The sequence below is a fragment of the Hippopotamus amphibius genome, chromosome 17 (assembly GCF_030028045.1).
Source record: "Hippopotamus amphibius kiboko isolate mHipAmp2 chromosome 17, mHipAmp2.hap2, whole genome shotgun sequence".
NCBI lineage: Eukaryota > Metazoa > Chordata > Mammalia > Artiodactyla > Hippopotamidae > Hippopotamus > Hippopotamus amphibius.
Genome location: NC_080202.1, coordinates 12,772,019 through 12,792,884, shown reverse-complemented (window position 1 = coordinate 12,792,884; position 20,866 = coordinate 12,772,019). Strand labels below are relative to the sequence as shown.

Below are 20,866 nucleotides of genomic sequence, written 5' to 3'. Positions count from 1 at the left end.
TCCATTTGACACAGTATTGGAAGTCCTAGCCAGAGCAAATCAGACAAGAAAAAGAAATTAAATAGTATCCAAATTGGAAAGGAAGAGGTAAAATTGTCATTATATGCAGATAACTATATAGAGAGAACCCTAAAGACTCCACACAAAAACTACTAGAACTGATAAATTCTGCAAGGTAGCAGAACACAAGATTAACATACAGAAATCTGTTGTGCTTATTTACACTAATAATGAAATACCAGAAAGTAAACAAACAAACAAAAAAAAACCTTTTAAAATCACAAAAAAAAATAAAATAAAATACTTAGAAATAAACCTCACCAAGGAGGTGAAAGACTTATATGCTGAGAACTATAAAACACTGATAAAGGAAAGTGAAGATGATTCAAAGAAATGTAAAGGTATCCCATGCTCCTGAATTGTAAGAATTAATGTTAAAATGGCCATACTATCCGAAGCAATCTACAGATTTAGTGCAATTCCCCATCAAATTACTCAGGACATTTTTCACAGAACTAGGACAAATAATCCTAAAACTTATATGGAACCATAACTGACCCAGAGTTGCCAAAGCAATCCTGAGAATAAAGAACAGCTGGAGGCATGACCCTCCCAGATTTCAGACAGTACTACAAAGCTATGGTAATCAAAACAGTGTGGTATTGGCACAAAAACAGACATGTAGATTAATGTATCAGAACAGAAAGCCCAGAAATAAACCCACACACCTACAGTCAATTAATCTTCAATAAAGGAGGCAAGAGAATGGAGAAAAGACAGTTTCTTCAGGAACTGGTATTGGGAAAGCAGGACAGCCGCACGTAAATCAATGAAGTTAGAACACTCCTTCACACCATACACAAAAATAAACTCCAAATGGCTTGAAGACTTATAAATATGTGACACCATAAAACTCCTAGAAGAGAACACAGGCAAAACATCCTCTGATATAAATCATACCAATGTTTTCTTAGCGTCAGTCTCCCAAGGCAATAGAAACAAAAGCAAAATAAACAAATGGGACTTAATCAAACTTATAAGCTTTTATACAGCAAAGGAAACCATAAACAAAAGATAACCTACAGACTGGGAGAAAATATGTGCAAATGATGCAACCAACAAGGGCTTAATCTCCAAAATATACAAACAGTTCATACAACTCAACAACAACCCAATCAAAATATGGACAGAATAGACATTTCTCCAAAGAAGACAACACTGCTAATGATAAGAGAAATGCAAATCAAAATAAAAAATGAGGTATCACCTCACACCGGTCAGAATGGCCATTGTTAAAAAGTCTACAAATAACAAATGTTGGAGAAGGTGTGGAGAAAAGGGAACCCTCCTACACTGTTGGTGGGAATGTGCTGCCACTATGGAAAACAGTATGGAGGTTCCTAAAAAAACTAAAAATATAGTTGCCATATGATCCAGCAATCCCACTCCTGGGCATATATCCAGAGAAAACTCTAATTCGAAAAGATACATGCACCCCAGTGTTCACAGCAGCACTAGTCACAATAGCAAAGACATGGAAGCAACCTAAATGTCCACTGACAGATGAATGGATAAAGTAGAGGTGGTATATATATGCTATGGAATACTATTCAGCCATAAAAAATGAAATAATGCCACTTGCAGCAACATGGATGGACCTAGAGATTATCATACTAAGTGAAGTAAATCAGAGAAAGACAAATATCATATATCACTTACACATGGAATCTAAAATTTGATACAAATGAACTTATTTACAATACCAAAAGAGACTCATATAGACAAAAAGCTTATGGTTATCAAAGGGGAAAGGGGTGAGGGAGGGAGAAGTTAGGAGTTTGGGATTAGCAGATACAAACTGCTATATATAAAAATAACCAACAAGGTCCTACTGTGTAGCCCAGGGAACTATATTCAATATCCTGTAATAAACCATAGTAGAAACAAATATGAAAAAAAAAGTATGTGTATACATATATATGTATATATATCTCTCTGAATATCTTTGCTGTACACCAGAAACTAACACAACATTGTAAATCAAGTATACTAAAAAAAGAAAAAAAAATCCTCTCTGCTGTGACACCACCTGAAAGTTCACCAAAGGCTCCCGATAACTAGCCTGGAAGTGGCTGGTTCCTTCACACACTCCCACCCCTTCTCTGCTCCACCCAGAAGTGCTGGCACTCCCAGATCCCTGGCTGAACTTCTAGGGCCAGAGGGAATCCCACAGCCAAAATGATGAGTGTGCTGAGGGCTGTGTGTGTGGATAGAAGCAGCGGGAAACATGAGTAGGGTACTATAGCCCTCAGATGATACTGGGTCATCACTGCTAGGGACAGAGTTTTCATCTTTGTCCCCAGTGCTGGGCATAGCATCTGACGCTGAGGAAATGTTAAGCCTAACCCTAGGCCTTCCCTAAAGTGGAAGGGACTAAACACTTCCTGGAGCTACCAGCAGAGGGAGCCAGGATCTCACAAATGAAAGGAGATGGCAGACTGCAGGGTAGTGAAGAGGGGCACTGAACCTGGCCTTTCTTGAGGTCGGGTCTTCTTCAGAGACGGGGACCTCAAGGCATTGGTGGCCAGCAGTCCCTTCCCCAAGATGACACCCTCAAACACATCCTCAGACCCACCAGGAAGAGAAGCTGAGTCAGTTCCCAGGGGCTGCAGCTGGGAGTGGGGCAGGTGTCTGGGAGTTAGAGAGACAGCCTGGCTGGTCTATAGCTTGGCCCAACTATCTGTTCCCCAACCACACTCTCCCTTACCTCCCTACCTACCAGCGTGCCAAATGGGTGTCTTCTCCTAAACTGGGGAGAAAAAATGATGTTATAGGGACAAAGGTCTTCAAGGCCCAGCTTACTACATGGTTCTTTGACCCCTGACCCCCAACTTCCTCTTCTTGTTGCTTTCTCTGAAAGGACAGCCTTATAGACGCCACAGATGACCTGTCCTAACTGCAACCCCAGAAGTGCATCCCCTCTCGGGAAGCCCCAGGCCCTCCTGTGAACAGATCCTCCAGCTTTCCCACTGGAACTTTCTGGAGATCAGGAGCCCTGGCTCCATGACAGCCCCAGGGCAGGGTGGCACGTGCTTGGGGACAGCTCTGCACCAGCTGAGACCAGACTGCAACTCCAAAGGGTCCCCGACTGGTCATGTGACCTTAACAAGTCACTCAGCCACCTTGAACCTGTTTCCTTATCTGCTAGTTCTTGGTCTATTTACTTCACCGAGCTGTTAAGAGATGAAACAAGATAGTGTTTGTTAAGAATGGTTTGAGGAAGTATAAAGTATTGCAAAAGTATGAGGAAGACCAGCACTGCACTTCTCAGAGCTTGTTGAAGATTGAGCCTTGGGATCAGAACCGGAAGGTCCCTCATCTTTTTTCTAAAATCAGTCAGCCTGGAATCTACTTGAAGACTCTGCCCCCAACCCATCAACAGGGAAATGATGCTACTGCTTCTTGCTGGAGGTCTTTCCCTGAAGGTCTCTGCCTCCTTTTGTGACAAAATGACCCAGATGCTGCAGGGGGCAGCTTCATCTTGGGTTTCAGTGCAGGTTTATTTCAATTTTATATTTTATTCCAGGCAAGTGCTTATTACATGGATAGTATTCATGTCTCAATACCTAACGTCTTGGAGCATGAACAGCCACTAGAATACAGTTCAATAGTAAAAATACAATATGTACAAAATTAGGGTTTTTGTAGGTTTTTTTTGTTTGTTTTTTCCAACACAGATGTATCCAAACACATAAAAATCTCTACAGTCTGGGGTCGCTACGATTTATATTTCAGGAAACGGAGACACAGTGACCAAGTCCTCACTGTAAACAAGGGCCACCTCTTTGGGGGATGGGGGTGGGGCTCTGGGATGGTGGGGGAAGAAGCTGTTCCTGGAGAGGGCAGGGGTTATGATGACCCCTGATTCCCTTCCAGGAATTCCCTGCCCTTCTTTGGCCCCCCAAGGAACCAACCTCCCCCTCTCCCCGAGGTAAAGACTCCCAGCCAGTGAGCCACTCTGAACATCAAAAAGTAAAACACACATGAGAGGTAAGATGTGTGTGTGTGTATGTGTGTGTGTGTGTGTGTGTGTGTGTGTGTGTGTACACGCGTCTGCACGCACACACGTCCCCCAGGCTGGAAGGGCTAGGGAGGGGAGGGGCAGGCGGTCCCACGGGGCGAGGACAGATGTGGTCCTGACAGCTCTCAGAGGGGAGATGCCCAAGGAAGGGCTGGGTGGCAGCTGCCCTCTCGGGCACACAGCGTCACAGCGTTCACGAACAACAACAAAAACAACAGCAACAACACCCATCGTCACCAATCTGGACATAGTCATTCGGCACTAGATTCCGAGGCCCCCACTGCTGTCGTGGGGGTGGGGAGGGGCAGGGGCAGCGGGCGGATGAGGTATCTGTGCAGGCCCGAGGGGCGACTGGCTAACAGGACAGTTTCAAGGTGAGCAGAGCTGAGAGGAGGGTGGCTCGCCAGTGCTTCTCTGACTGTTCCTGGGGGCCAGGCCTGCCCTTCTCCCTCTGCTCTTTCCAACATAATCACACCAGGCAGAGTGAGACCAGCTCCCCCCAAAACAGGGTGGTAGTGGTGTTGGCTGCAGGCGCAGAAAGGCGGCAAGCTTGTGAGGTGAGAGCTGCCTTTCGGGGCGGGGGGCAGCGTGCCCTCCTAGAAGCCTCTAACGTGTCCACAGGCCTTCCCTTTCCGTACCCCAGAAGACAAGAAAACAGTCCCCAGGGAGGTCTCCAGGACCAGAAAGGAACTGAAAGGGAGTTCTTAGGTGGCGCGATCTGTTCAAGACCTTTGCCAGCCTCCTCAGCGTCCCACAGGACACTCCCCACCCCCCCCACCCCCAGCCTATCACTGCAAACTTCACCCCCAGGAACACGGCCTTCCCCCTCCACACACACTCTCTGAAAGGCCATTGGTGAGCGTGTCCAGGTGGGGAGCCGAGTGTGCACATGTGCAACTGAGTGTACCTGACACAAGGCCACGTGTAATAAATACCCACATAAAAAGAGAAGCCAAAGCGGTCTGCTGAGGCAAAGGCAGGGAAAGCCACGTCCCCTACACACAGGCCCCCTCGCTCCTCCCCACCCCAAGCGCAACCCTGCCCTTGGTCCAACGGAGGACCTTTCCTCACAGGAAGGCGGTGGCACACAGCAGCCCCCACTAGGGAGAGCAGGCTCAGAACAGCCCACTGGAGACAGGGGGATGTTCAGAGGAAAAAAAGATGGTGCCAGACACACAGAAGTTGGGACAGAAGCCACAGGCCTCCGTGGTCGGGCCATGCTCCCTCCTCGCAGGTCCCCAGGGCCAAGACCCTGGATTTTAAATTCCTGATTACCTCAAGAGTGGCTTCAGGCTCCTGGAATCCAGACCAGTCGCTGGTCCGTCTCCCAGGCAGCAAGGAGGCATCCAGGTGTACTCATCCCTCCAGGGAGTGCACAGCACCGAGCAGAGGCCAGGCCTCCTCTCTACTCTCTGGAAGCCAAGAGTCAAGTCCAGGGATGGGGACAGGGTCCAGAGCACCCTCCTCTCAGTCCAGACCCGGCTAGAGGTCAAGCGGGGGCAGGAGGAAACAGCCAAGCCCCTCCTTCTCCGCCCCCACCCTCAGCCTGCCCTCCTGAAGTCAGGAGCCCAGTGGAAAGGGTTGGGGGGCTTGGGAAGCTTGGCAAGGGCTTGGGTTTGGTTTACTATTGGTAGAGAATTGTCTTAACTAGTCTGCTGTGACGAGTCACAAAGACTACAAGTAGGCTGGAGAACTCCAGGCTGGGGCACCCACCTGTCTGGAGTCTGCAGGACCCCACACGAGCCACACCTGTACTCAGAGCAGCCCCCCCCCCCCCCAGTCCCTGGCTTTCTGGGCCCAGTTGCTTCAGTTCTGCGCCCCGCCTTTCCCCTCCAGAACCCTGGGAAGAGAAGGCTGAGGCTTGAGAGGTGCGGGCCCGGGCGCTCAGCCACCTCACCAGACACAGCGATAGCAGCAGCAGCAGCACAGGAAGGCGGGCAGGGCAGGGAGAGCGGGAGAACACGACGTCCACATGGCACTGGCTTCAGGGGATGGGTGGGGGGCAGGGATGGCACTGGAGCTGGCACCAGGCCGGACAGGCGGCGCATCTGCCAGAGTGCCTCTCGTCACTTTGTCAAGTCCTAGTGCAGTGGGGTAACCCCCTGCCCCGTGCCCAGCTCCCTGGGGAGGCCCCTCCCTCCCCTGGCTCAGAGTCTCTGCACCCCCTTCCCCTAGGAGGCCTGGGGGTGGGTATGGGTGGGGCGGGCCTGGGCCTGGCTGGAATGTGTGGAGCTGGTGGGTGGGAGAGTGGGGGACAGGTCTCCCTCCCTGCCCCCACTGGGGGCCTCTGAGTGGCCTCATCCTCAAGCCAGCTTGAGCGTGCTGACTGGGAAGGAGGGCATGGTGACCATGGTCACAGGGTTGAGCACTGTCTGGCCCACCAGCTGGGGGTGGTGCACCACCTGAGCCCCCACGGCTGGCTTGGCCATGACCGTAGCTGGGGGCCCCAGCCCGGCTGTGCCATTCACTTGCTGGTGTGAGAGGGTGTGGGTGATGTGGCTCACCGCCACGGGCTGGCTCACCGCCACGGGCTGCGGGTACAGGGGCAGCTGGGAGCCAAGGTGGGCCACGTGGTTGAGGGTGGCGGGGTGCACGGTGATGTGGCCAATGGGGGGTGTGGCAGGTGTCAGCTGCACAGCGGGGCTGGGGGCCGAGGGGGCGATGTGGGCGATGTGCTTGCCACCCGGCCCCTGGAGAACATGGTTCACAGTCTGGATGACTGAGGCGTGGGTGGTGGCGGTGTGGGCGATGACCGTGGAGCCTCCCCCAGCCGCGGCCACCAGGTGGGCCGGAGCGGGCACCAGCGTTTGGGCTGGGGCAGCTGGCGGGGGAGGCGGGGCCGGCAGAGGCGTCTTCTGCTGTGGCGGCGGCTGCTGCCCAGGGAGGTGGGCAGGAGACAGGGCCACGGGCTGGGAGTGGGGGTGTGGGTGGGGAGGCAGAGGTGCAGGGGCGGTGCTGGGTGGTGGCTTCGGCAGCTCCGGGTGGGGGCGATGGCTCAGCTTAGGTGGGCCCAGGCCGGCCTGGTCCTCCTCCATATCCTCGTCTATGTTGTCCTCACCCTCTGTGGGGGGACACGCAGACAGGGTCAGGTCAGAAGGGCTTGGGAGCAAGGGCATGGAGAAGCAGACGTCCCTGGGGGGCCGGGGATATTACGAGGCCGGGGCAGAGGTGACAAGGAGCTGGTGGTGGGTGGGGCTCACCGGAAGCAGTGGAGGTGGAGGCCTGGTCGTCCTCGGGCTGGCCCGTCTGCCGCAGCACGCGGTCAATCTCCAGCGCGTCCATCCACTGGCTCAGCTCGTGCCTGAGCTCCGCCAGCCGCTGCTGCGTGGCAATCTTCTCCCGAGCCAGTCGCTCCATCTCATGCTCGTATTCTTTCTCCTTCCTCTTCAGGGACTGGAGAACAGGGCAAGGGATAGCAAGGCACCCTGAGCAGCAGCCACAAGACCCGTGGTACCACAAACATCTCCCGCAGCCACCCTACCTCCAGATCACCTGACCTCCAGAGGCCCAGTCTGACGGGGGCTGTTGGAGAACACACCTGCCTCCTGGTCCACAGCTCTGCCTAGGGAGGCCCAGCATCTGGGGACAGCGGGCTCTCAGGCAGATGCAGATCCAGGTCAGTCCCTCCCCTACCCCCACATCAACTCTGTCCTGAGGGGCTTCGCCACTTCTTGCCCCATCCACCCTCCTGGCAGCATCTCCCTCCATTCTGCAGAGAAAGGCAGAAAGGGTAACAGACTTCTCAGTGGTGCCCAAGGCCTCCACTGCCATTCACACCGTCCTGTCATGCACGGACGCCACAAGCTACCCTCCATTCCTGAGATCCCCAAACAACCCTGCCCGTCTCTCCCCTTCATCATTCATGAGTCTCCTTAACTTCAATGCCCTTGGAGGATGACCCACCAGATTCTGAGACCCCCATCTCATCTCCTTGACCTTCTCCATCATCCCTAACAACTGCTGGCTGTGCACCTCCTCTCTGACCTCCTGGGCTCCTCTCCAGGGTGCCCACCTGTGCCACCTCTCCACACCATCTATTTCCACGCTGCCCGCAGCGCTCCAGGTGCGTCAGGCTGCTGAGCTGCCCCAGGCCCTGGAATGTGCCCCTCCTTCCACACCTGCACCTGAGCTGCACCGGCCAATGAGAAACAGCTCTTGGGAGGACTACACGCCTGTAGAGGCTCCATCCTTTACCACAGGTTCCAGGTGGCTCCTGCCCCGTGACTCGGAGGCCATCCACTTGACTGACAACACCGGAGGGAGCTCCCTTGTCCACGGCACCATCTCCCATCCAACTCCTCCAGGGCCACAGGCAGCCTCTCAGGTCAACCCCCCGCAGGCGCTGGATGCCCTGCTACCCAGACTGTGGCGATGCTCCCGTCAGGTCGTCTCCAGTTTCCTTTCGAACGATGCTTACTAGAAGCTCTGAAAGGCCAGCTCATGTCCTGTTTGTCAGCTCCCTTCCACACCAAAAGTCTCTCCTTGTCCTCTGTGACCTCCTGACTGACACTTTATTAAACCAACTCCTCTTAAATCTTGCCGGCCTCCCTGTTGCCAGCTTTTCCTTGGCCCAGGTATGTCATGACTGCAGGGTCCACCGGGAAACACGGACAACCCTGCTTGCTGCCCCCGAGCCTCTTACCTGACCTGCTCCTGAGCTTCTAGCTTCCAAGGCCTGCCAGTCACAGCCAGATGTAGAGTCCGCTCGCTCGCACACATACCCTCCCTTCTCAGCCCTCCACGTCTCATCGGCTTGTGCTAAAGGACCACCCCTGGGCCCTCCCCTCCTCCACTGTCCATCCCCATCCCACGTCTTCCCAGTACATCCTCCTGCCCTCAAGCCCTTTGCGTTGGCACCACACCCCTGAGCGTTTAATGAGACTGTCAGCATTGAGACTGACACTGGCTCACATGACCCTCTAAATAGTTCACATTTTGTTTTTCCATCTCAACACGTTGTCCCTGTCCAACCCTGTGAGTGGAGCAAGGATTGTCCTATGGTTAGCTTCCATGCCCTAAGGCTGCCAGTGGCCAGGACAGAGCCACGCTGCTTGACCTCTTACTCAGCCCCGGGGGAAGCATCTGTGAGGACTGGAGGGTGTGAGTTGCCACCTCTACCCTGTCTCTCCACCTCATCACAGAAGAATCAGTTTCTCGTTAGACTTGAGTTTCCCCGATTCCATTTCCTTCAGGCAATTTTGCAACAGCTTTTCCTGCCTGTTTGCCTGACCTCCCGGGCACAGTAACGTCTTCACCTCCACATGCCAACTAGGCTCAACTTCCCCACACCGCCTCCTGTAGCCCCAAACTCCTTGCATTCCTGGCCTCATTAGTCAGAGATGCCTCAAACATTAGTGCCTGTGACACGTAACCCAGACACAGCAATGCTGTGTACCAATCCAAAACCTGGCAGCTTTACACTTTTCACACTTGTTGCCAGTCCCAGGACACACACAGCCCCCTCCATCATCCTGGCTTTGAGATTAACCTGCCTCTCCCCCCCCACACACACACCTGGCTTCTCACCTGGCTCTACCCTGAGAGGCCACTGCTAGACATGCCATCAGATGTGACCACATCGACGATGAGGCCTGGGGTGGGTCTGCCCTCATTCAAACCTGGATGCTGGCGGCTGGAAGTGCCTGTCCTGAACTCTACCTACTAGTGGGGATGGTAGACTGCCACCTCAGGGAGAGGTAACGTCAGGGGCCAAAACCTTCACTTCTCACCTAGTCCAGTTCTCCACAGGCCTAGCGGTCCCTGGAAAGTTTTCCTAGCGTCTAACTTTCGTCCCCAAGGCTTCATTTTAATCCCATTTCCTAAGACTACCTGGATGCACGGTTTGGTACCTGCCTACTCCTCCTCCTGTTTCTCCCCACTTCACTGAGCCCTTCTGTCCACTTCACAGTGCTTTCTCCAAGGCACTGTGGGTCTGGCTGGGGGCTACAGGCTTCCCAAAGCTTCCCGCCTCAGCACACAACCAAAGTCCTCAGTCTCCAAACCCTATGTGCTCTCTCCAGTACCCCCTTCCAACTCCCACCTGGTGCCCTGCTGCCCCCAGCTCTGCACAGCAACCCCCCTGACCACCTTTAACTTCCAAACACGCACCCTGCTCCCTCCTACTGGAGAAACTTTGGCCTGCACTGGGCTCTCTGCCCTCCACTTGTCTTGGTCACCCCGGCCTCCAGGTCCCAGCTCAAATGCCCCTTTCTCAGCCGTGACTTCCCTAACTACCCAGAAGAGATCCTGTGAGTTCCGTCCCTCCTGTGCCCTCGTAGCAGACTTCTCTGTTTGGTTATTTGACAACCTGCTACAAGACCAAACCTAAGGACAGAGATCCACACCTGTTCCTCTGCTCCCCACGTTTTAGCCTCTCAATCATACACAGGGCTGTCCAAAAGTACCTGAATGAGTGAGCAGATGAATGCAGTTGAAGATTTATAGAGAGCCTTAAGTTTCCCAGCATTTCTGCTTCCATCGCCAGCCCCCAGGCCAAGTATCTCTTATGGACAGCCCGGGCCCAAATCCCAAGTCTGCTGGTTCTACTGAGTCTCTTATTTCTCATTTACTTTCAAATCCACAGTCTTGCAATCAAGGCTTCTGGCCCTAAGACTGTATCCACAGGAAGGAACTCGCCATTCCATCCTTCATACTTCTCAATAATTGCTATTAAGTTATTATTTATAGAGAGCTAATCTTCCTCACTTCCTTATGACGAAGATACTGTTGCTTTTTCCACTTAGCATCAGCGCAGTATAGAAAAGGAAACCGATACATGACTTCTAATGCTGAAGGACCAGCAACTTAGACTCAAACCCAAGTTCTGCGGAAACATCCCAGAAAATATCCTCCCTGGGAGCCTCTCCTCAGAAACCCAAGGCTGGGCCCCCTCCCCCTCTCCCTCTCGCCGCCAATGAAGCCCCGCCCCTCCCGGGCACGCGCGCACCCACGAGGACCCGGCTTTGCTGCGTCACTCCCCACCGGCCGCACTCTCCCTCCGCGCGCGCCGGAGTCCCGCCCCCTGCCCAGCTCCACCAATCCGCGGGCCTTGCCCCGCCCCTCCCGTGCCGGGAAGGGGCCTGGAGACGTGCCAGCCCCTCCCCCTCGTCGGGGGGCGGGGGGAGAGAGCGCGCGTTCGCGGAAGGCGGGGAGGGAGCCGCCGGCTGGGAGCAGTCCCGAGGCAGCGCCTCCGCCCCCCTCCTTCGACAAGTCAGGCTCCGGTTACTTCAGGGCTGTGACCCCGCTGTCGAGGCCAGAGGAGAGGTGCGGCCCCCAAGCTTCCCGAGTGCGCCGACCGAGAGACCCCAAGGCTGCCCCCGCCCCTGCAGCCCGGGAGCCCTAAGCCCCGCCCACTCCCCAACGGCTACCTCCGGCTCCGGCCCCGCGGCAGCCGAGCGTGGCCGCCCGCCCCACCCCCACAGCCTCCTTCCCGGCACGCGGAACCCTCGGCCGGTTTCCAGGGAAACCGAAACTCGGGCCGTCATGGCAACGGCCTTATCTGGCGGCGCCCCCCTTCCCCGCACTGCAGAGAGGAGCCAATGCCCAAAGGCAGGGGACCCACGGCTAGGAGAGGAGGGCCCCTCGAAAAAGGGGCCCCTTTCAAACCCTGAGGGGAGGAGAGCCTAAGTCTTTAGGTTCGGTGACCCCGGGACTTCTCGTCACCCGGTCAGACTGCCGCACTCCACCCCCCCTCCCAGGTTTAACCCCCAGAGTCGGGTGGTGGCACCTCCGCGCGCTCACTGCAGGGCTCTTGATCCTTTTGGGCCACAAGTCGGGGGCGGGGGGGAGGTGTTCCATGGGCTCCGGCCGCGTAGCACGAGCCACGCCCAGCCCGCGTGACAAGAGTCTCAGGCCGAATCCGGTTCCCGCCCAGGCACTGCGGGCGGGCGCGGCAGAGGCGCCGTCGCCCCACGCCCTTCCCACCCGCCGGGGCACTAACGCGCCGCAGGCGGGAAGGCGGGGCCGGGGACCGAGCCGACACCGAGCCGCGGGGGCTCTGCAGCTGGCGGGGCTCCGCGGGGCCGCCCGGGGGAGGAGGGGAGCCGAACGCCGCCGCCGCCGCCGCCCTCCCCCGCCCTCTCCCGGACGGGGAGCCCCGCTGACGTCAGCCGGGCCATGTGCTCGGCGCCCGCGTGGAGGCGGGCGGGGGACCCGGGGAGGGAGCGAAGGCGGGGCGGCGGAAGGGAGGCGGGCATGCGGGAAGCCGGCGCCGCGGCCGCCTCCCCCCCCCCCGCCCTCCTCTGGACTTTGGTGCCCTCCCCCGTACCTGAATGTACCGCAGCGCCGTCCGCAACACGCTCAGATTCGATGTCTTCTTGTCGTCCACGTTGGGGATGTTGCGCTTCAGGGTCTCAAAGCACTCCTTCAGATGGGCCCTCCTGGGGAGAGGGAGCAGCGCTCGGTCAGCCAGCGCCGGGGGGCCGGGGGAGGGAGGGAAGGCCCAAGGAGAGCTTGGGGACCGAAGATGGGATGGGACCGTCCCACGGGGCGGGCCCAGAGTCACAAGCTCACACACACACACCTGTTCTTCTCCAGCTTGTTGTGGACCTCTCTGGTTCCGATTCTGAAATCCAGACAGACAGGGGGCTCAGGGAGGTGGGCCCAATTAGGCGGCCTTCCCACCCCTTCCCCCCACTCCTCAAATGCCACAGGCTTTTTGTCCCTGACATTCTTTCCAGAGAAGCAGCGATGAGAGTTGCTAGCCCTGTGTTGTGGTGCATATACTCCTTGGAGGGCACATGTAGGCTCATAATTCACCACCCCTTTTATGTTCCATCCCACTGGTGTACCTGTGAAGGGCTCCTGAGATTTGGAGAAATAGCCAGTGGACCTCCGCCCTCACTCAAGAGGCCCATAATCCAGTACCCTGTCCAAAGGCCTGGAAATTCCATTAGCCCCAACCTTGGAAGGGGTCAGAGAACACAGAAGCCTGAGAACAACAGAAGGCAATGACCGTTCCCCTCTCCCCAGGGTGGGGATGGTCACAGCACAGTAAGAACATATCCAAATATAGGAAGGTGCTTCTGGGTTGGAGAGGCAGGGCCTGGCTCTGACAGGCTAGCTTGGGAGGGTACTTTCTCTTGTGCACACACCTCAGACTGTAGGCAGTTCTCTCCATCCCACCAGCCCCTGTGCCACACCTCACTCACCCCCCAGGCCTCTTCTTCTGCTCGCTGGATTTGACTTCTTCAGCGGGTGCCAGCTTCAGGGTCCCAAGAGTGGATGGGGGTGGCTGCTGGGGGGCCAGCTGGGGCTGGACTCCAGGGTGTGGTGCGATGGTCAGGATGGGTGTGGGGAGGGGCTGCAGAGGCTTGGGGCTGCCAGTGGGCGGAACAGTGGTCTTGGAGTCCGGCAGTAGAGGGGCAGGAGTGGGCACCTGCGGCCTGGTGGGAAGGGGGGCAGACTCCTTAATGCTGAGCCCAGGGGGACTAACCAAGGCTGGCTGGCGAGGTGCCAGGGGTAGAGGCTGGGCTGTGGGGGGTAGTGGTGGGGGCGGGGGCAGAGGCTGAGGGGAGTTGGTCACTACAGGAATAGGAATGACAGTCAGTGGGGTGGGGGTGGCAAGGGCTGGCGGGGGTGCTGGTGGGGGTGCTGGTGGCGACAGAGGCAAGGGGGGTGCCTCGATGCGGGGCTCCTCCACCGGCAGCACATGGGCCAGCCTGGCCAAGCTGCTGGCCTTCTTCTGCTCCTGCTCCCGCTCCCGCTCCAAGCGAAGCCGCTCCTGTTCCTCTACACAGAACACAAGGGGTGTCTCAGCAGGGCCAGCAGTCCTGGGCCCCAGCTTCACCTGTCCTGCAATTGTATCCCATCCTCTGACCCTATCCCAGGCAGCACCCAGTGACGCCACAAATACTCATCTGCACCTGATAGTTAGGCACTGGGCTAAGCACTGGGGGCACAGCAGTGATCAAATAAAACAGACTCCTGGTCCTTGCTGTTGGGGAGCGCAAAGATCGGGGTGGGGGTACAGCAAATAACAGAGATGACAGTCCAGGCTGGGGGAAGGCAGAGCAGAAGCTGTCAGTGAGGGTGCTGGAGGCCTGGCACCCTGAGGTTGAAGGATTAGGCAGGTGATGAGCAGGGGCAACAAGGCTAAGGGAGGGAGTGATAGATGAGGTGAATAGAGGCCAGTCCACAAATGACCTCACGGGCCACCACAGGCAAACAGAGGAGGTGGTCAAATCCTAGATTCTGGGGAGGTACCTTCTAGAGGGCAGGCAGTACCTTCGTTTCTCAGATGACATAAATTAGCTCAAAGAGCCAAAATGATTTGTTGAGGGTCATACTGCGAGTCCAAGGTATGGACTAGACCCAGCTAGGTCTGACACCTGGTGGATGCCCAGTACTAGCTGTGCCAACACATGCTCACTAGGTGTCTATACACATGTACACACACACCCCCCCACACCCCTATATCTCTGTATCTTACAAGAGCCCCATACCACGGGCAAGGCAGGGACATCCCCTTCAGCTCACACACGAGGAAACAAGCCCCAGTACTCAGGACACCCAGGCTAGGTCCCTAAGCCTGTTTCCTCAGGGTCTATACCCAAAAGGCACCTGGTCCTTCTCTGCCCTTTGTTGTGCTGGAACTTATTCCCCACCAGCAGCAGCAGCAAAAACTAGAAAAGTAAGAGGCAGGCAGAAAGGAAAGCAGGGCTTTTTAACAGGAGCTGAACAGGGCAGTGAGCTCTGACAACGTTGCAGGCCTCAGTTCAGCATCTCTGCTGAAAGCTCCACGAGGAGGAGAGGCCTGCTCAGCAGCGGGCTGAGCACAGGGCGAAGCGAGAGGCCCCTCCTGATCCAGAAGGCCCCTCTCCATCCCCACCCTGCCCTTTCTCCTCCCAGGCTCCACCATTCTGGTTCCCTGCCTACAGGCTTGGGTCAGGGCCCTGGGGAGCAGCCGAAGCCCCCAGGCCAGGGAGCAGGCTGGTCAACCAGCCCTCCCTCCTGCCCCAAGTCACCACACTGCTGACTAACAGAGCTGACAGCACAGGGCCGACACGCCCCAAACACACCACCCAAAGGGTGGGGCTGGGGGCAAGTTTGGCTAAGTGCCCCCTAGGGAGAAGAGCACCACCACCCCCACAGGTCTTTGGGCTGAGGGGCCCCAGAAAACGTGAGGCCTCAGGGCTCTATGGCCAATCAACAATTTGAGTGTGAACCAGGCCTGCTCAGAGCCCCTCCCTCCCGCAGAGAAGAAGAGGCAAAGGAGGAAGTACGGGGGAAGTGTTCTGAGAGGGGAAGCACTCAGTGGTTTCCCAGCAGCCAGCGTTGAAGGGCTGGAGTCAGCAAGTGCAGCCTCTTCCGTGTCTCCCCTGCCCCTCAGGAAGGGAAGCTGCCAGGCCTGCACCAGCCTGCTCCTATAAGCCAGCAGCACTGGCTTCCGTTACAGTCCCAGAAAAAACCAGCTCTCTGTGCTCCCGCTCCCCACAGACCACACTGGGAAAGAAGCCTGCTGAGTTCCAGTCAAGGAGCTCTTCTCAGGCCCAGCCTGGGACATCCCAGTCCACTGTCACCTCCCCCCACCCCAACCCCAAGACAAGGTCCTGGAGCTCAGGACCCAAAACAGCCCCACCTCCATTCCTTTGAGCCAGGAGGACCTGAACTTTCATTGGCCTTGGGGGGGGGGGGGGGGAAGGGGGGCAAGTGTTCCACTCTCCCACAAGCAGGGAGACAGATGTAGCCCCAAGCCCCAAGGCCAGGTGCTCTGGGAACTCAGAATGAAGGCAAGCCTTGTATTCCCCGTATTTTAAGGCAACTCCAAAGCTCACCCAGGAGATGGCAACCTCCTCCTCACCTACCCTCTCTCTTCCACAGCCAGGCAGGTACACCCCACAGGTGCCAGGAAGGACCCAAGTGAATGGCCAAGCTCTATCACACCTGGATCAGCATGAAAAAGCTTAACTGATGGTGAAGAAGAGGGGGTGCCCCAGGCCAGATCCAACCCACTACAGCCTCCTGCCTCCTCCTGGCCACCTCTGACCCTTTCTCCCACCCAGCATCAACCCCTTTCCTGTGCACTGGGCAGGGGGAAACAAAGTGAGGGGAGTAAACTAGTAATATGGATTTAGGCTCTTTCACATAATGCTCTGCTGCACCCTCGGGTGCACCCCTCTTCTCACTCCCATACATGCACACACATACTCTGCCCAGAAGCTGCCCCCAGAGAATTTAGCATGACCCTTCTGTGTGATCAGGGGGCCAAGGCTCCAGCCAACAATGGACAGTACGGGCTTTGAGCTTCCCCCAAGTCACTGTGGCCCAGGGGCTCAGCAGGCACAGACCTGGGGCCAGAGGAGTCCACACCAGGTGGCCCCCTGTGTTCAGGGGAATCCTCCCCTTCTACATGTAACAGGGAGCTTGGTGCATGAGGCAGGCACAGGGTGCGACTAGCTCAGGTACAAGAGGGTCCCATTCGAGTCACTTCCATGATTGATGGAAATGACCAGACCTCCTCGCTGGCCACTAGGATGGTCTTGTCCTTTCTTCTCTCTGCTTGTCATCATGTGACCAAACTGGATGGTCTAAGTCAGAAAACTATCCCTTGAGGTTGAACGGGGGGAGGATCCCTGTTCAGGGCTGCCCATCAGGTACACACCTCCAGTAAAGCAGTTCTGGTCAGCACGCTCACCAGCACCCGCTTCTCTCCCATTTATTCCCACCCCAAGTTAGAGGAAAGAACCTCTAGTAGGAGAAAAAAATGAATTGCAGAGATTAAGCTGCTGCAGCCAGGTCTGGCTATCTACACGTGTTTCTGGAGTAAATCTGGCTTTCCAGCATCCATCCATCCATCCATCCATCCCCTAAGACCCCCTCCCCCACCAACAAGAAGCCTCAACTCAGCTCCCTGCCCTCAGTTCTCACCACCTGGGGGAGGTGCAGGGCTCTGCAACTTCTTAGAGGAGAGCCATTCCCAGGTTCCTTCCAAGTGTTGCTCACATCATCCCTGTGGTTCTTACTGTCAACTCTGGACTGACTTATTTCGGAAAGGGTGGTAGATGTGACAGTGAGGGTCTTCTCCCCTCCCCAGTATGGCCAACCAGCTGCCGGTAAAATGTAGCTGAAGTGAGTGTTCCCTTGGAGAAACAGCAGGGTCAATCCTGTTGCCTCTAGCACAGTGGGCGGTACACAGTGGGGACAAAATAGGAACTCCTGAACTGCATTGTTGATGGTGGCAGCAGGTGACTCAGCCTCTTCAAATCTTGTGCACGCTCCTCCCCACGCCGCTGGTCCCACACGCGGGACATTCTCGGTCACGACCTGAACTGTCCACCGCCTGACCCTGCTCTGGACCTCGAATTCAAGTGGAAGGGGCGCGTGAGCTGACGTCCTGGCCCAGCAGTTCCGAAAATCCAAGCATTCTCGGTCTCACATATCTCGAGTGACTCTTGACCTTGAGAGGCCGGTTGACCCGCCGCTCCCCCGCCCCGATCCGCTGCCGCTCCCCCCGCCCGCCGCGGCGGCGGCGGTACACGCTGCAGGCGCGCGCGCGCACACAACACACACTACTACCTCCTGCATGACTCATCATTGAAGCAACAATAGGCAGAGAGAAAGGAAAGGAGGGCGAAGCACTCTCTCCACCACAACCAAGCTGGCCCAAGGGCTGGGGGGAGGGTTGGAGGGGACAACAGTCCCCGGATATTGCACACATGCGCATCCAGGGCTGCGGTCCTCGCAGCAGTCCGGAAAACGGAGGTCTTCCCCCGGCCCCTATTTCTGCAGCACCCTGAAGCTGGGGACCACCAAGGGCGCGTGGGGATAGGGGGCATCTGAAGTCTCCGTCTCCCCGCTGTCGAGAGAGCACCAAAGTTTGCCCCTTCTCGCCTAGCTCATTCCACACCGCGGCCAGGGATGCTGCCAGGGAATCCTGATGAGAACGTTTGAGCGGTCAGTGGGAGTATGAGAGCTCTATAAGTCCTGTTGCTCGGCTGAGGGTTTCCCTAGCCCCAGGATCAAAAACAGGAGGTTGGGGCGAAAACCCACAGGTAAGCTCGGCTCCTCCCTCGTAGGGCAAAGGCTCCCCCAGGGAGATGCCCAGCGGCCAGAGCGAGGGCCCAACCGGGCGCAAGGCCCCTCGCCAGCCCCGCCCAGGCCCCGCCCCCGGCGGAGCGCGAGGCGGCGGGGAGGGGCTGGGCAGCGCCGTCCCCAGCGGGAGTGTCCCCCGTGCACGTGGTCGGGGGCGGGGCCGGTCCACGTCACCACCCGGTGTAACCAACGAGCTTGGAACACAGGCACACGCAACATTCCAGCCCAGAGCGGGTTTGGAACGCGCAGACACGCCACATTCCACACCGGCTAAAGTGGGGCGCAGCAAGGGGGGGCCGGGGGCTGCCCCTGGCGACCTGTGGGTCGTTTCGCGGATGTCCAGTCACCCCGGCTCTCACCCAGACCCCTGACGCGCGACCCAGCCCAGCTCTGGGAGGCGGGGTCAGGCGGGGCTGGCCAGGATCATAAGACACGCGATGTCATTTCATTCTGCAAAGGCCGCCTCCGCCCCAAGCGGCGCGTAGATATGCCGGGAGCGCCCCCCGCACCCTCCCCACAGGGCCAGGGAAGCCGGGGAGCTGCTCCGCGTAGAGTAATTCCACCCCCCACTCCGTTACACACACGCCCACTCGTGTGCACTAGACAATCGCCCGTGTACACGTCCGTCCATCCGCTCTCACCTAGGCTGGCATCACACATCCCCCGTGCATACACGCACACACGCGCGGGTCTGCCACCCCCACGCAACACCATTCCTCACCCCACCCCCCGCCGGCTCGCACATCCTCAGCCCCACCGAGGGCGCCGCTGGACCACGGGGAAAGGAGCCCCCCACGAAAGGTGCACGAGGGGTGGTAGGCAGCTGGGGTGGCACCCACAGGAGCCGGGTCCCTCGCTGCATGTCAATGAATCCATTAATTAATTTCACTGCCCACAACACTCCTCCCCGGGCGGTGGCTCTTGCGCGGATCCTTGCACTGCCCGGCTCCGCGGGCCGCCTGGGAGGGGGTACCGCTCGCGGTTCCGCGTGGGCTCGGGGACCGGGGTCGCTCGCCTCCCCTTCCCCGGTGCCCCAGGGGCCCAGCCCGGCCGCTCACCACGTGCTCTCTGTTGTTGCTGCGCTTGCCATTCCAGGAAGCGGGCCGCCTCCAGTAGCGTCTCTATGCTCATCGCGCTGAGAGCCGCCGGGGGCGCGCCGGGGCCGAGACTGCGGCCCGCGAGCCGGGCACAGGTCAGGCTGGCGGGCAGGCAGGAGGGAGGGATCACCTCCGGGGGGCGACAGGACTGGGCGGCGCAGCGCACTCCACAGGGAAGAACGGGGGGAGCACGGGGCGAAAAATCAATGTCTCCCCAAATGTTTGCAAAATGTAATTTGCGAATTTAAAAAAAAAAAACTGATGCAAAAAAAAAAAAAAAAAAGGCGGCACTGCCTCCCTCCTTCCCCTCCCTCTCTTCCTCCCTTCTGATGCCTCCCGCCCCGCGGCCCCCAGGAGTCCCGCCGACAAGAAAAGGCTTTGCAACAAGATGGCGAGGAGGCACCGACACACACAACAAGGGAAGGAGCCGCGCTGCCCCCGGCCGCCGCCCCCGCTACTACACCGGGGCCGCAGCCAAAGCCCGGACCGGAGCCCCCGCCCGCAGGGCCGCGGCGTCTCGGGAAGGGAGGGGAGGGGAGGGGCGGGGTCGCGGGCGGGCTGGCCCCGCCCACTCGGGACGGCGCGCGCACACGTGGCCCGGGTGGAGGTGGGAGAAGCTCCGGCTCCCCCCGCGCCCCGCATTTCCGCTTTCCCGCCGCGCCCCGCCCCGACGGCACGCCACGCGTTGAGCCGCGGCTGCGTGTTTGGGTCATTCACAACGAAATTTGTGCTGCCGGAGGGAAAGAGGGGTGGGAGATTCAGGACTTAAGTTAGCGCAAATCAGGATATTCCAGGTCAGGGAGACCTGAGGATGGTAGAGACTGGGCTGACCCCTGGGTCTCCGCGCCCATACCCACACGTGACCCGATTCCTGCAACCGCCGGGCTGTCGCAATTCCCCCGGGATCCGCCCCTGGGCGGAGCCGACGGCAGGAGGCTGCCAGAGAAGGAGCGAGAGGGAGCGGCGTGGAGATCCGGTTCCGCGTTTTGCCTCCGTCCCTCCCCCCGCAGTGCGTTCGCATCCTATTAGGCGATGTCACCGGGCCGCGGGCCAATGGGCGGGCAGGACAACACGGCATGGAGCAGCTCCACATGGACACCCCGCGCCGCCAGCCCTCGGTTTAAAGGGCCAGTGTCTAGCAGGGTCACGTTCGCGGGCTCGGATGGGGCCCCGATGTGGAGGGTGGGGCGCCGAGAGAGGGAGATTCTGCAGCTGTGCCCTGACCTACCCTTTACTTTTCGGCGCCCTCCCTTTAAAACCGAGCATCTCTCTTTCCTTCCCCTAAACTCTTGTCTATTGTCCACGCGCGTCTGATGCGGGTGGAGGTCCCAACTGTGCCACCCCAGAGGCCGCCCTTTGCTCTGGGGCCCGGCGGAGGGCGGTTGCGGCCGGGCGTCCGCGCAGCCCAGGCCGAGGGGGCGTGGCGCAAGTCGGGAACAACAACGTGGAGGGCGGAAGCCCTGCCCTCCCGGTGGCTGGGCGACCGAGGCCGCGGGCGAGGAGCGCGGGCGGGACCGCTCCGCCCGGCCACTACCGGGCTCGCCGCGGGGGCCAGGACCCCGGCTGGCGCTCCCTACGGCCGCTTCTAGTGCTCGAGTCTGGGGGCGCCTGGGGGTACAATTAGAAGGTTAGACCTTTTGAGGTCACCTTGCCCAAA

At 57.9% G+C, this 20,866-nt stretch overlaps 2 protein-coding genes across 6 annotated transcripts in view; one reads left to right on the top strand and one right to left on the bottom strand.

Annotated features, from left to right (window-relative positions):
* The window catches only part of SGSM2 (small G protein signaling modulator 2), a 46,515-nt gene extending 37,918 nt beyond the window's left edge, over window positions 1-8,597 (top strand). The window contains exons 24-25 of one of the 4 annotated variants that reach the window (XR_009049909.1): window positions 7,472-7,697; window positions 8,281-8,597. Coding sequence is in view for 1 of the 4 variants with exons in the window: in XM_057714318.1 (XP_057570301.1) it covers window positions 7,472-7,497 (26 nt within the window). In the remaining 3 variants the exon portion in view is untranslated. Of the gene's footprint in view, window positions 1-7,471; window positions 7,897-8,084 lie in introns of those variants that run through there. The other 3 variants (XR_009049908.1, XR_009049907.1, XM_057714318.1) reach the window with 3 other exon arrangements.
* MNT (MAX network transcriptional repressor) lies at window positions 3,523-19,607 on the bottom strand. 2 transcript variants are annotated; one of them, XM_057714327.1, is made up of 7 exons: window positions 19,171-19,607; window positions 13,231-13,810; window positions 12,603-12,644; window positions 12,348-12,459; window positions 7,574-7,660; window positions 7,282-7,474; window positions 3,533-7,142 (listed from the first exon to the last, which is right to left on the bottom strand). In XM_057714327.1, the coding sequence occupies exons 1-7, from the start codon at window positions 19,241-19,243 to the stop codon at window positions 6,385-6,387; spliced, it is 1,845 nt and encodes a 614-aa protein (XP_057570310.1). In that variant the 5' UTR covers window positions 19,244-19,607; the 3' UTR covers window positions 3,533-6,384. The 2 variants fall into 2 exon arrangements, with proteins under 2 accessions (XP_057570311.1, XP_057570310.1); XM_057714328.1 differs by lacking the exon at window positions 7,574-7,660 and having other exon boundaries at window positions 3,523-7,142.
* Between the last annotated feature and the right edge of the window lie 1,259 nt (window positions 19,608-20,866).

Coding starts and splice junctions, on each gene's coding strand:
- MNT (XM_057714327.1), bottom strand. CDS start 19,243: ATGAGCATAGAGACGCTACTGGAGGCGGCCCGCTTCCTGGAATGGCAA. Junction 12,460..12,602: donor AACAAGCTGGAGAAGAACAG/GTGTGTGTGTGT, acceptor CCCTCTCCCCAG/GAGGGCCCATCTGAAGGAGT. Junction 7,475..7,573: donor ACTGGGCCTCTGGAGGTCAG/GTGATCTGGAGG, acceptor CCTGTTCTCCAG/TCCCTGAAGAGGAAGGAGAA.